A 12,865-nucleotide genomic window follows, 5' to 3' on the forward strand; every position below is an offset into this window, starting at 1 on the left:
AGTTCCCCAGAAGACCAGGACTCACCGAAGCTAGGATTCGTGGCAAGCTCTTTATTAAGAAGAGAGCTGGCAACAGGACAGGGAAGGGGAGGGAGCAGATGAGGGCCCGTGCTCCCGCAGAAGTTGGCAAACGATGGGCTTAGCCTTATGCTCTGGGGGACTCGAAGTTGTCCCAAGGAGGCTGGCTTCAGCACCCTCCAGAGTGGACTGTCAGGGTTCCGGCCCTCTGCAGGTGGACGGAATGAGTTCAGTAGCTGAGGATAGCCCTCAGATGCAAAACAGAGATAGGAGGCCATTGCCGCATCTGCTGGGGAGGATTGGTCGTGTGTGTTCGGCGGGTATGTGTGCCAGACCAGGTACAGCCTTGAGTGCCTGATAAAGAGTCTGGAATCTGTGTGCTGAAGTATGCAATCAAGTTGCTTTTAACTCCAGACAGAGGTGGCACCAAACAGGTAGAGGATGAAACCCATTAGCTCTAAAGGACCCTATAAATGGAAAGTTTCAATATTATTGATTATGGCCCCTGACTTGGTTCATGCATTTAAAAATCAATCTGCTGACAACATCCAGGACACAAATAATGCCTGAATAGGGACAAACATTGGCTGGATTTCCTGTCAAACATTACAGTGAAGTCATGGCAGGTTATTTTACTTTAATGTTGATCCCTATCATGACAGAAAAGGAGAAATTCCTTCGTTAGGCTGCTCTACTCTGTTACTGACTGATGTTTCAGTTGCATGGCAACACTTACATTCCGCTCTTGTGATGCCCATTTGGATAAGTAATTGCGAGACTAAATTATATGGCCCTAAACAAAGGATAAATCGAAGCATGAAAAGAGTATTATTGCACGTAGACAGTTGTTCTTGTCAGATTTACTCCATAGATTGTGTTTTCTCTCTTTTGCCAAAAAATAGGCAGATGCTCTGAAGCCTGGTAGGCTGCAGTCCATGGGGTCGCACAGAGTCGGACACGACTGAAGCGACTTAGCAGCAGCAGCAGCTCTTATTTTCCAAAGGCCATGATGTGAATTGTGGATCACCATAGTATCCAAAAAGATGACCTCTCTCCTGGTAACTCTTGGACCCTGATAAAAGCCCTTTGCTTTTTTTTTTTTTTTTTGAAGCTGAAAGCAATTCTTTCCTTTGAAAGGGACGGAGAGCTTTAGCTGTATTGACATAAAGATGGATATTTGGCAGCATTTTAGTAGAAGGAATACCGAAGAGTGGTAGAAAATGATATTAACATATACTATGGCATGGACAATAATTTTGTCTTAAAGGCTAGGCAGAAATTGCCATGTTTAAAAACTTGTGCTTTCTGTATCAGAGTCCTCCTTGAGCAAAATTTCGCTGAAATCCAACAATATTCAAAAGATTTGGGGGGAGTATACTACTTTATTAACATTTAATGTCTTTACCGAGAGTTCAAGTATGTACTCACCTTATGTTCAGATTTTTGAAATGAAGGTGAAATGGAGCAACAGCTTTAAGGTTGCGGTGTGTTGAACGCCGCATAGCATACTCACCAAGGACGCGATCTAGGGGAGTGCTGTGACTATGCATTTAGGAGCCCAAGTACAGGGAACAGCCCTGGAATCTGAGGAAAAATGCACCATTCAAGACTGAACAGAGGCCCTTCGTTGCTAACAGAATCTCCCCTTGACTTCAGACTTGACACAAACCGAGGGAGTCTGTCAGGGTACAAACCCCACTGGATTCAGGACGAGCAGTAACAGGACAGATTGGTTCATGCCAGTTCAGATTGAGGGGGCCAGTCTGAAGCAGGCAGGGGTGGCCGGAGGCTGGGAAACGTTGCAGTTCAAGTCCAGGAACGGTAGATGGGAACAGCCGTTCTTCTGAGCATTGCTGATTTCAAACAAGTTCCGAACAACGTTTAAAAGATTTTGGGGAAATTCGCTGGCTGTCCGGTGGTTAGGACTCAGTGCTTTCACTGCTGTGGGCCCGGGTTTGATCCCTGGTAGGGGAACTAGGGTCCCTCCAGGGATTTTATGTGGCTTGGCCAAAGACTTTTGCATGATATGCTGAACCTATGAAAATGCCAAGAACCAGGAAAATAACTTGCTTTTAAAAATGGCCAGTACACACACATGGTATATAATTCAAAATCTGGGGGAACTGATTTAGTGACCAGTCTTTCCCTCCCACTCCTGGATCCCAGTCACGTGTCCCCCTAACCAGAGGCGGCCAGTGTTTCCACGTTCTTGTGTGTCTGTCCAGAAATATTCTCAGCATATAACTTTCTTGGTGTAACTTTCACACTGCATAGCATACTCACCAAGGACGCAATCTAGGGGAGTGCTGTAACTATGCACTTAGGAGCCCATGTACAGGGAACAGAGTGTTTTTTTAGGGGACAGAGTGTTTGTAATGCATGGATTTTATGTAATTGGTATATTAACTATCCATGTAAACACATGATTTCAAGGGTTAAGTGGAATTTCTGGCGTGCTTTTGTCCATTCTGGGTTAGAGTAAGAATGCAGAATTCCTTTGGGAAAAAAAATTCCCCAAAGAAGATTTCAAGCAACAGATCTCACTTTTTTTTTTCCCCACCAAAATGCAAATTCTGCTTAGGGTAAATTATTAAGAAATTGATGTTTTAAGAATTAAAATAGTGTAGGGACTTTTTGAGACTTAGCATAGAATACTGTAAGTGCTCTATGTGCTTTCTTTGGTAATGTTAGTCATTTAGAAAGCTTCTTGTTTTTATAACAAGATGTGCTTTGTTTAAATTAAAAAGAAGTAAAAACTAAGAAGCACTTTGGGACAATTGTGTTAGTCGTTTGCATTGAATTCAGTTCAGTCGCTCAGGTGTGTCTGACTCTTTGCAACCCCATGGACTGCAGCACGCCAGGCTTCCCTGTCCATCACCAACTCCCGAAGCTTGCTAAAACTCATGCCCATCCAGTCAGTGATGCCATCCAACCATCTCATCCTCTGTCGTCCCCTTTTCCTCCTGCCCTCAATCTTTCCCAGCATCAGGGTCTTTTCAAATGAGTCAGCTCTTTGCATCAGGTGGCCAAAGTATTGGAGTTTCAGCTTCAGCATCAGTCCTTCCAATGAATATTCAGGACTGATGTCCTTTAGGGTGGACTGATTGGATCTCCTTGCTGTCCAAGGGACTCTCAAGAGTCTCCTCCAACACCACAGTTGAAAATCATCAATTCTTTGGTGCTCAGCTTTCTTTATAGTTCAACTCTCATGTCCATACATGACTACTGGAAAAACCATAGCCTTGACTAGATGGACCTTTGTTGGCAAAGTAATATCTGTTTTTTAATATACTGTCTAGGTTGGTCATAGCTTTTCTTCCAAGGAGCAAGCGTCTTTTAATTTCATGGCTGCAGCCACCATCTGCAGTGATTTTGGAGCCCCCCAAAATAAAGTCTGTCACCGTTTCCATGGTTTCCCCATCTATTTGCCATGAAGTAATGGGACCGGATGCCATGATCTTAGTTTTCTGAATGTTGAGTTTTAAGCCAACTTTTTCACTCTCTTCTTTCACCTTCATCAAGAGGCTCTTTAGTTCCTCTTCGCTTTCTGCCATAAGGGTGGTGTTATCTATGTATCTGAGGTTATTAATGTTTCTCCCTGCAATCTTGATTCCAACTTGTGCTTCGTCCAGCCCAGCATTTTGCATGATATACTCTGCCTATAAGTTAAATAAGCAGGGTGACAATATACAGCCGATATACTCCTTTCCCTATTTAGAACCAGTCTGTTGTTCCATGTCCAGTTCTAACTGTTGCTTCTTGACCTGCATATAGATTTCTCAGGAGGCAGGTCAGGTGGTCTGGTATTCCCATCTCTTTAAGAATTTTCCACAGTTTGTTGTGATCCACACAGTCAAAGGCTTTGGTGTGGCCAATAAAGCAGAAGTAGATGTTTTCCTGGAATTCTCTTGCTTTTTCGATGATCCAGCAGATGTTGGCAATTTGATCTCTGGTTCCAAAGAATGTTCAAACTACTGCACAGTTGCGCTCATCTCACATGCTAGCAAAGTAGTTTGTATTACTGGTTATTAAAATCCAAGCAACTGAAGAGACAAGCCAAGAAGCTTAATAGAGGTTTTACTAATGTAGAACCGTGGTGATGATTATTCTTAGTTTTCTTAAAACTTGTTTTTGGTTATATTGTTGTCAGGCTTTGCTTTAGGTTGGAACCTTCAGTGTTCATTTTGTGTATCTGTTGTATACATCTATTTTTATATAGTTGTTTTGTATAGTATGTTTATTTATATACAAACAAATATATTTTTTATTATTTTTAAAAATGCCTCTAACACAAAGCAGGTGATTTCGCATTTGTGAGAAGTTCTGAGTATCAGATTCTGCTTCAGAATCCATTGTGTTAGTTATATCAGCCAAGCCAGGACAACTTGATGAACTCATTAAGCTGTGTGTGAGGAAAAAACATCCCCTTTTCTGAGCCTCTGTTACCTCTAGCTCTGACATTGTTGCTGTGCAGATAAATGAATAGGAGAGTGCTCTGACAAACTCTAAAGTACTACTTTAGAGATGCTACTTGTTCAGGTTTGTTCTGCCAGTAACGTCAGGAGGTACAGGGAAGTGGGAGGGCCTGGGATTGAGGATAACAGTGAGGAATTTGTTCTAGCCCTTCCCACGGTATCTGCAGGGGTTGGTGTGGGGGGAACAGAGAGGAGGGGTCAGATCTGAAGGCTGTCTGAAGCAAGTCGGTGGCAGGCTTGGTGACTGACCCAAGGGTGAAGTAGAATAGTCAGCGGTGTGTTACCTGGTTGACTGGGAGAGAATGTGGAGTGGCTGATGGATGTGAGGAAGTTGGGAAGAGAACCATTTAGAAGGGGGAGGGGATGTGATGATGGAGTTTGAGGTAAATGGGCTGGAGGCTGAGTTGAGCAAAGGGACAAGGAGACGGCTTGTTGAACTGAAGATTTTGGCACCATGTCTATGGCCATCAGTTGGTGTCTTGGAGCTTAAACGTGTCCAGGGGATTAAATAGAGCCCAGGCCTTCGACCAAGTCTGAGGTCACTATCACCAGCCTTGGAAGAGGGAAGTGAGGAGCTGGGGGTTGTGGTGGCCAAGAGACTGACACTTCATGACGTCCATCCTGGCTGAACCGGGGCTGGCGTGTGTCCACTAGAAAGAGTCAGCCAGATAAGAGCATGAAAGCCTTACCCCAGTGCAGCCATTTACGACACACGATTGACTTTTTATTTTATTTTTATTTTTACTATTTGTTAAAATTCAAATTACTTATTTTTAAATGGAGTAAATTTAAATTTACTTATTTTTAAACCAATATTGTGTTGGTTTCTGCCATATATCAACATGAATCAGCCATAGGTGTGCATATGTCCCCTCCCTTTAGGACTGACTTTTTAAAAATGCTTATTTGGTTGCACTGGGTCTCAGCTATGACATGTGGGATCTAGTTCCCTGACCAGGGATCAAACCTGGGCCCCCTGCATTGGGAGCTCACAATCTTAGCCACTGGACTGCCAGGGAAATCCCAGGATTGACTTTTCTTGAAGGGAAACATTGAATGCATATTTAACCTGGAGAATGGAGAGAGGAGCTTTTCACCTTTCCTCACAGCGTTCTCATTTGGGCTTCCCTGGTGGCTCAGATGGTAAAGAATCCGCCTGCAATGCAGGAGATGCAGTTTGATCCCCGGGTCGGGAAGATCCCCTGGAGGAGGGCATGGCAACCCACTCCAGTGTTCTTGCCTGGAGAATCCCACGGACAGAGGAGCCTGGTGGGCTACAGTCCATGCGGTTACAAAGAGTCGGACACGACTGAGTATCTAAGTCAAATTGGTACCAGCAGCTGGAACTCCTGAGTGAGGGGAAGACATGTGTTGCTCTCAGAGCATCTGGTAAAGCATCGCCCATCCACCTACCCACCCAGAGCTTGGGAGTATCTTGCTTACTTGCCTTTGGGTCATTCTCATGCCAGGCCAAGGCTGGGATGTGGACAGAGGGCGTTAGGGTCTCCCCCTCCCTCCGTTCCCATCACACCACCCTGCTTACTTAGCAAGTCTTGCTGTTCTGAGTGTCTGTGTCTGGCCTTGACTGCTGGTGGTTCGAGTTGTGGTTTTAGTCCATGGGCGGCCTTGGTGGCTCGTGCCCCGGCTGTGGAATTCCATGTCCACCCCTTCCTCCTCCCTAGGTAATCTTGGGCCAGCTGGTCCTGTCTGCCAGGCACCCGGGAAGCACAGAATAGAAGGCGAGACGGGCCAGCCTCTCTCCTTCCCCCTGCTCACTCTCTGAATCCTGGTCTTTTGGAGTTTGGCATCCAAGAGCCAGTTTGACTAGTTCCTGCCCTGCCCAGTTTGGGCAACTGTGTAGGGCCTCTTGGTGTAACCCTGCTGGTCCTGCTCTTGTGTTTACCTTTCGGTGATAATCAACTTGTAGATGCTGAGCAGGTCCTGGTTGACGTGAAGAACTGCCTCATGGGAGGTGACCGGTATAAAGGATGGTTCGTGGGATTTGAGAACCAGGCAGGGTTGGGTCAGAGTCCTCACGAGACTACTCAGTACTTGTGTGACTTGGTTAGCAACTTGCGTCACCTGCTCCATCCTGAGTTTCCTCATCTGTGAAATGGGGTTGTCAGGGTGAAGTGGAGTGACCTTGCGCAGCAAGCCTGGTGCATAACAGACTCAAAATATTTGTCAGTTTCGCTTTCCTTTCTCTGGCTGTGCTTGACCCCAGGAGTAAGGGGCTCTGTCTGTCTGTCTTCACTTGACTCCTTGGGGAAGTCATTTTCCCAAGGTGAGGCTTGGAGGGCTCCTGGTGAATGACCAGGCAGCTGCAGAACCTTCTAGCGCTGACGTTCCCTGAATTTAGGAATCTGGAGATGGGTCTTCTGGTTGTTTCTGTGTTCCCATTACTCTCACTAGAGGATGGGGACATTTTTCTCTTTTGAGAAGAATCAGCATTGCTTCTAGAAAAAAAGGCTCCCCCGGGAGGTACGCCCCATCTCTGTGGGCACCTCCATTCCTTCCTTGGTGTTCAGCCTCCTGCTTCCCACTTTCCGTAGTGGGCGCTCCCTTTGGGACCTTGGTGGCAGGAGAACCCTTGAGCAGAGAGCAAGGGTTGGCAGTGTCTTCATGAAACCATCTGGCTTCAATAGGAATGTGCCCTGTGCCCTACATTGTTCTAGAAAATTCAGAAGCCCCAGAAATGTACAGGCTGCTCCTGACTCCCAGACACCGAGCGGAGCCCTGGGATCTCCCCCCAACCCCACTCTGTCCTTGGCCCCGGGTTCTTCCTCTTCCCTCTTGGAGCTGCTGCAGCCACAGGGTGACTCTCTGGGCCGCAGCTGGGTGTGGCCTCTCTCCCCAGCTGCCTGGGCTCCAGCGCAGAGTCAGCAGGCTGGGTGGTGTCTGCAGCAGGGGTGGGGGTGGGGAGGAGTCGGGGGGGGGGTGGGGGGGGGAGGACTCAGACCTGGCTGTGCGAGCTTAGAAACCTGTCGCTGCCAGGGCCCCTACCCTTTATGTTAAAACCCTGGGACGAAGTGCAGGCATTGAAGTGAAAGTTGCTCAGTCATGTCCGACTCTTTGTGACCCCCTGGACTATACAGTCCATAGGATTCTCCAGGCCTGAACACCAGAGTGGGTAGCCTCACCCTTCTCCAGGGGATCTTCCCAACCCAGGGATCAAACCCAGGTCTCTCACATGACAGGCGGATTCTTTGCCAGCTGAGCCACAAGTGCGGGCATTACTTGTGGACAAATCTCTCCAGCTGATCCACACGGGCAGCCTCCCCATCAGCCTCTGTCTTTACTCCTGTCTGCTCAGAGGCCCCTGGTCCCCTCCCTAGTTCCTTCCTCAGTTCCTTCCCCCAGGTCCTTGACCCCCTTCTCCTCGGGGCTGTCTCCTTTCATGCCTCCTGCACCCAGTTCCTATCCACAGGAACCGCACCCCTCCACCCCCCTCCCAGGACAGGGGAACTGCAGACTCAAGTGAGACCCAAGTTCAAACTTGAACGTGTCTTCCCAAGGACACAATGTTTCCCAGTGGAGAGAAGCTGTCCTGGTCATCTAGTGTCACATGAGTGTGTGCGTGTGTGCTCAGTCGCTCGGTTGTGTCTGACTCTTTGCAACCCCATGGACTGTAGCCCACCAGGCTCCTTTGTCCATGGGATTCTCCAGGCAGGAATACGCGAGTGGGTTGCCATTTCCTCCTCCAGGGGATCTTCCCGACTTAAGGGCTGGTTTGGGAACTTAACCACCATGCAAATTGTGTTTTCATTTAAAAATCAAAGAGTCTCCTGGGTAGAGGAAGAAGACTCTACTCTTGTCCTCAGTGTGCTTAAAATCTAGCAAAAAGAGACGTAAAGGCATAGTAAAATACCCTCCAGTATAAAACTCAGGGCTGGGGGATTCCCTGGTGGTCCAGCGGTTAATTCGGTGCATTCACTGCCAGGGGCACGGGTTCTATCTCTGATTGAGGAACTAAGATCCCTCAAGCCACCAGGTATGGCGAAAAAAAAAAAAAAAAAATCCAGGGCTAGATTTTGTCCTGTAAACCAATTGTTCTCAAACTTGGGCCCATTGAGGGATCACTTGGGGACATTTAAAAAATGTGCATGTTCTGGGAATTCCCTTGGTAGTCTAGTGGGCTGTCACTGCTGAGGGCCCAGGGTTCAGTTACTGGCTGAGGAACCAAAATCCAACAAGCCATGTGGCAAACAACTCCAGCACGTTCTGACTGCCTTCCAGTTGATTTTGATTCAGTGTTTTTCGGGTGGGTCTTTTAAAACAAGCTCCCCAGGAGAGGGTGATGTGCATGCATTCAGGGAGGGGGCGGGCAGGCTGCTGTCAGATGATGCTGGGATGTGCTGCAATTCGGCTTCGTGAAGGCGGGGCCTCCCGTCCGTCCCCTGGAGGAGATGGTGCGTCCCTAGGTGGGCTCTGACACCCGGCCCTCCCCAGTTGCAGGCTCCCAGCGTTCCTGCCCGGACATCTGGCTGCTTAGCTCAGGCAGCTGGCACAGTCCTCCCGGACCTGGAAGTGTCCGGCCTGGAGCTGCCACTCTGGCAGCGAGCTGTCACCATTCAGGTCCAGCGATCGGAGTGGACACCACACCGTTAGTTTGGATCAAGCCTCGGTGATCCTGGGTGATCCTCTTTTCCCCCCGTCACTCACTTCCCCCTGGGTGAGGAGCACAGTTGGGGGTGGAGCGGGGGAACTGCATTTTCAGACATGCGTCAGATTTTCCTGGCCTCTGGTGGTGCAGGGAGGTGCCTGTGATCCTAGGAGCAGGCAGGCAGAGGGAGGACCATGGTGAGGGTCTGGGGACACCTCTACCCTGGGCTTGCTGGGCTGGGAGAACGACTGTGTCCTCTTCAAAGCCAGAGAGCTGAGAGCAGCCGGGGCTGAGGGTGGACCGCCCTCCCTCCGGAGGGTGGAGGGGAGATGAAGTCGTTGCAGTGGGATGGGTTCATATCTGGCAGGACGTGTGGGTTTGTGTCTTGAGTGGCTCCTCAAATCCCACTTGATCGCTCGTAATTCCAGCTAGGGCTCTGGAGGCCTCCGGCTGTGGTCTGGGGTGAGGAGACTGAGTTGGGCAAGAACGGCTCCAAGACTTGGCGTCTGCGTCTGGTAATTAGCGCCGCTGGTCGGGGATGGAAGCTGCCCTGGGCTGGGCGCCGCTGTTTACCCTTATGTAACTCTCACAACCAGCCCAGGAAACAGGGCTGATGAGCCCCATCTTCTAGGTAGAGGAACTTGCCTGCGGGCCTAGGACAGTGATGTCTAAGCTAGAATTCCAGCCACTTAAGTTAGACATGGCAATATGCTGCTTCTAGGGCTTCGGGGTGGAAGTCAGGAGAAGCCGAGCCAGGTGTGTGACCTCGGGCAGGTCCCCTCAACACACAACTCACTTCCCTCAAGTACACAACAGGGGCTGGGGGTGGGCCAGGGGGCCAGTGTCCACGGTGGCTGGTGGCGGTGTGTCCCCGGGGCTGTGCAGATGCAGCCAGCTGTGGGCAGCCTCTCCCTGCAGAGCTGTCTGCCTTGGGTGGTTCACAGCCTTCTCAGAGGCACTGTCAGCTGCTCACTGGCCTTTTGGGGTGCTGTGTTTCCTTTTTGGAATCGGATTTAGGGGGTATAGATTTCCCTGGTGGCTCAGACGGTAAAGAATCTGCCTGCAATGTGGGAGATCTGAGCTCGATCCCTGGGTGGGGAAGATCCCCTGGAGGAGGGCACGGCTATCCACTCCAGTATTCTTGCCCGGAGAATCCCATGGACAAAGGAACCTGGAGAGGCTACAGTCCATGGTGTTGCAGAGTCAGGCATGACTGAGCGACTAACACTTAGAGGTACTAGGCCTATCTGTGGTTACCCAACAGAGAGTTTTCTTTTAAAAAAACCAACCAAACAATGCAGTCATTATGTAGTTTAAAAAATGTGTAAATCCAGTCGTCCATATTCAAAATGCTGATTCAGATACTCAAGGGCAGCTTTTAGACTTATGGCCTCGTTTGCAAAAGAGAGGAGATGTCCTTTCTGGATCTCTTTCTCTAAATTTCTAGGGCTCTGAGAATCCTTTTATCGCGGTTTTATCTCCATCCATTTTCTTATGAGTAGGAAGCTTCACACACTGCCTTACTTCAAGTGATGCCTGTGAATTTAGGTTGTTGCACTTGGAAGGACTCTTCCCTGCTATCTAAGATATTTCTTAAGGGCAGGCTCCTGGAATGACAAGTCATCCCACTGTTGACCCTTTAGGAAATTTACTAGATAGTGAAGGACCGGGAAAGCCTGGCGTGCTGCTGTCCATGGGGTTGCAAAGAGTCGGACATGACTGAGTGACTGAACAATGATCTGCAGCCATTATTCTAGATTTGCCTTTGTTTATTGCTTAGAGATGACCCCAGGTCTTCAAAATAGGGGCTCCCAGGTTATTCTTTGAGGCTTACGGCAATAGTTTAAGAGGTCACCAGGAGCTCAGGTCCCGTGGGAGTGGATTCGCCAAGTTATATGTGAGAAACTGTCCAGCTGTGATTTCTAACCACGGCCGTTTCTTTGGTACGCTCCCACCCCTGTGTTTTCATCCCTTCATTTCTGACAGTGGAGCAGTTAGAGAGCCAAGAGACTGTGTCAGGGTAGAATGTTGCCAGACAAGGTGCCTGTGAGTTTCTTGATGTTGCATTTATTTTTTTTATACTGTACAGATACCATTCCATTTTAGTACTCATACCTGCCCTTTGAAATAGACTGAAGATACATGTTTTTATTTCCTTTTTTCCCCCTATATTGTGTTACTCTGTACCATATTTATTAAGAAGAGAATTTGAAGTGTCATCAAACAAGATAAGCCAACAGGGATATCAGAGCAGTCAGGACAATATGTATTTTATTTTATATATATATATATATATATATATATATATATAAACTAGCTAACACTTGTTCAGAGTCATAAAGATGACTATATAACTCTAAACAGGGACAATTCCCAGTGTTTTTTAATATTTATTTACTTTATTTATCTGGCTGTGCCGGGTCTTAGCTGCGGCACGAGAGAGCTTTAGTTGTGGCACGCAGGGTCTTTTTCTTCTTTAGTTGTGGCACGTGGGATGGGTTCCCTGACCAGGGCTCGAAAGACCCCTGGATTGGGAGCATGGAGTCTTAGCCACAAGGGAAGTTCCTGCAAGTGGTCTTGTCTATTAACTCATCCTTAGAACTGTCTGGTGAGGTAGGTACTATTATGATCCCTGTTTTTACAGAAGGGAAAACTGAGGCTTAGAGATGAAGAAACTTATTCATAAAGTGGTGGAGCCCCCACTTTTAACCACTGTACTAGAATACATCTCTGAAATAAATGAGGCTAAGGGAAATGTTAAGTCCACATACCGTGGCAAGAATTATCACTGTGGTGAGGTGAAGAAAGGTAAGTGACTAGAGAACAAACTTATGGGGAGATGGTGGGGGAGGGAATAGTTAGGGAGTTTGGGATGGACATGTACACACTGCTGTATTTAAAATGCATAACCAACAAGGACCTACTGTATAGCACAGGAAATTCTGCTCAATATTCTGTAACAACTTCATTGGGAAAAGAATTTGAAAAAGAATAGATACATGTACAATTGAAGGGCTTAGGGCTTCCCAGGTGATCCTAGTGGTAAAGAACCTGCCTACCAGTGCAGGAGATGGTAAGAGATATGGGTTTGATCCCTGGGTTGAGAAGATCCCCTGGAGTAGGAAATGGCAACCCGCTCCAGTATTCCTGGAGAATCCCATGGACAGAGGAGCTTGGCAGGCTACAGCCCTTGAGGTTGCAAAGAGTTGGACACGACTGAAGGGACAGCACGCACGTCTGTATAATTGAATCACTTTGTTGTACACCTGAAACGAATACAACATTGTTCATCAGCTGTACTCCAAAATAAAATCAAAAGCTAAAAAAAAAAAGTAAGTGACTAGTCAAGATTGCAAAGCCAGAAAGTGGCATCAACAGAATGAGACTCTCAGCCTTCCGTAGTCCTGTATCCACTGCCTCGCATAGCATCCTTCTTCAAATGCAAAACCCATGTCTTTCAGAACCTGGCAATTGGGGCAGGAGCTGTCGGATCTTTGCAGCTGACCTACATCTCGAAGGTAATGTCGGCCTGGAGCTCTGGGACTTCATGGTTTGTAAGTAGGTATAGTATCTAAACTAGAGGAAGCACACACCTTGGGCATCAGCTCCTGGGGGTGTTGCTGGGCTATGATGTGCTCCCCATGTGCCCGTGGAAGCCTTTAACTGACCGGGGCCGGGTGGCCTGTGGCAGCAGGTTCTTGGAGGGTGGTCTTGCAGCCTCTCACTTCTGGGACCCATCAGTCAGTGATACTGCCATCTCCTGCAAAGG

The 12,865-nt window shown here is 48.0% G+C and overlaps 1 protein-coding gene across 4 annotated transcripts in view; it reads left to right on the top strand.

Moving 5' to 3' along the window:
- Positions 1 to 12,865, top strand: part of PLEKHA2 (pleckstrin homology domain containing A2) — an 82,295-nt gene that overhangs the window by 37,906 nt on the left and 31,524 nt on the right. For all 4 annotated transcript variants that reach the window (XM_086380377.1, XM_086380373.1, XM_086380375.1 and 1 more), the window contains one exon: positions 12,558 to 12,614. In XM_086380377.1, the coding sequence (XP_086236503.1) occupies positions 12,558 to 12,614 (57 nt within the window). The remainder of the gene's footprint in view (positions 1 to 12,557; positions 12,615 to 12,865) is intronic.

The sequence above is a fragment of the Bos grunniens genome, chromosome 27 (genome assembly GCF_055505025.1).
Source record: "Bos grunniens cultivar Pamir isolate PY7600 chromosome 27, Bosgru_T2T1.0, whole genome shotgun sequence".
NCBI lineage: Eukaryota > Metazoa > Chordata > Mammalia > Artiodactyla > Bovidae > Bos > Bos grunniens.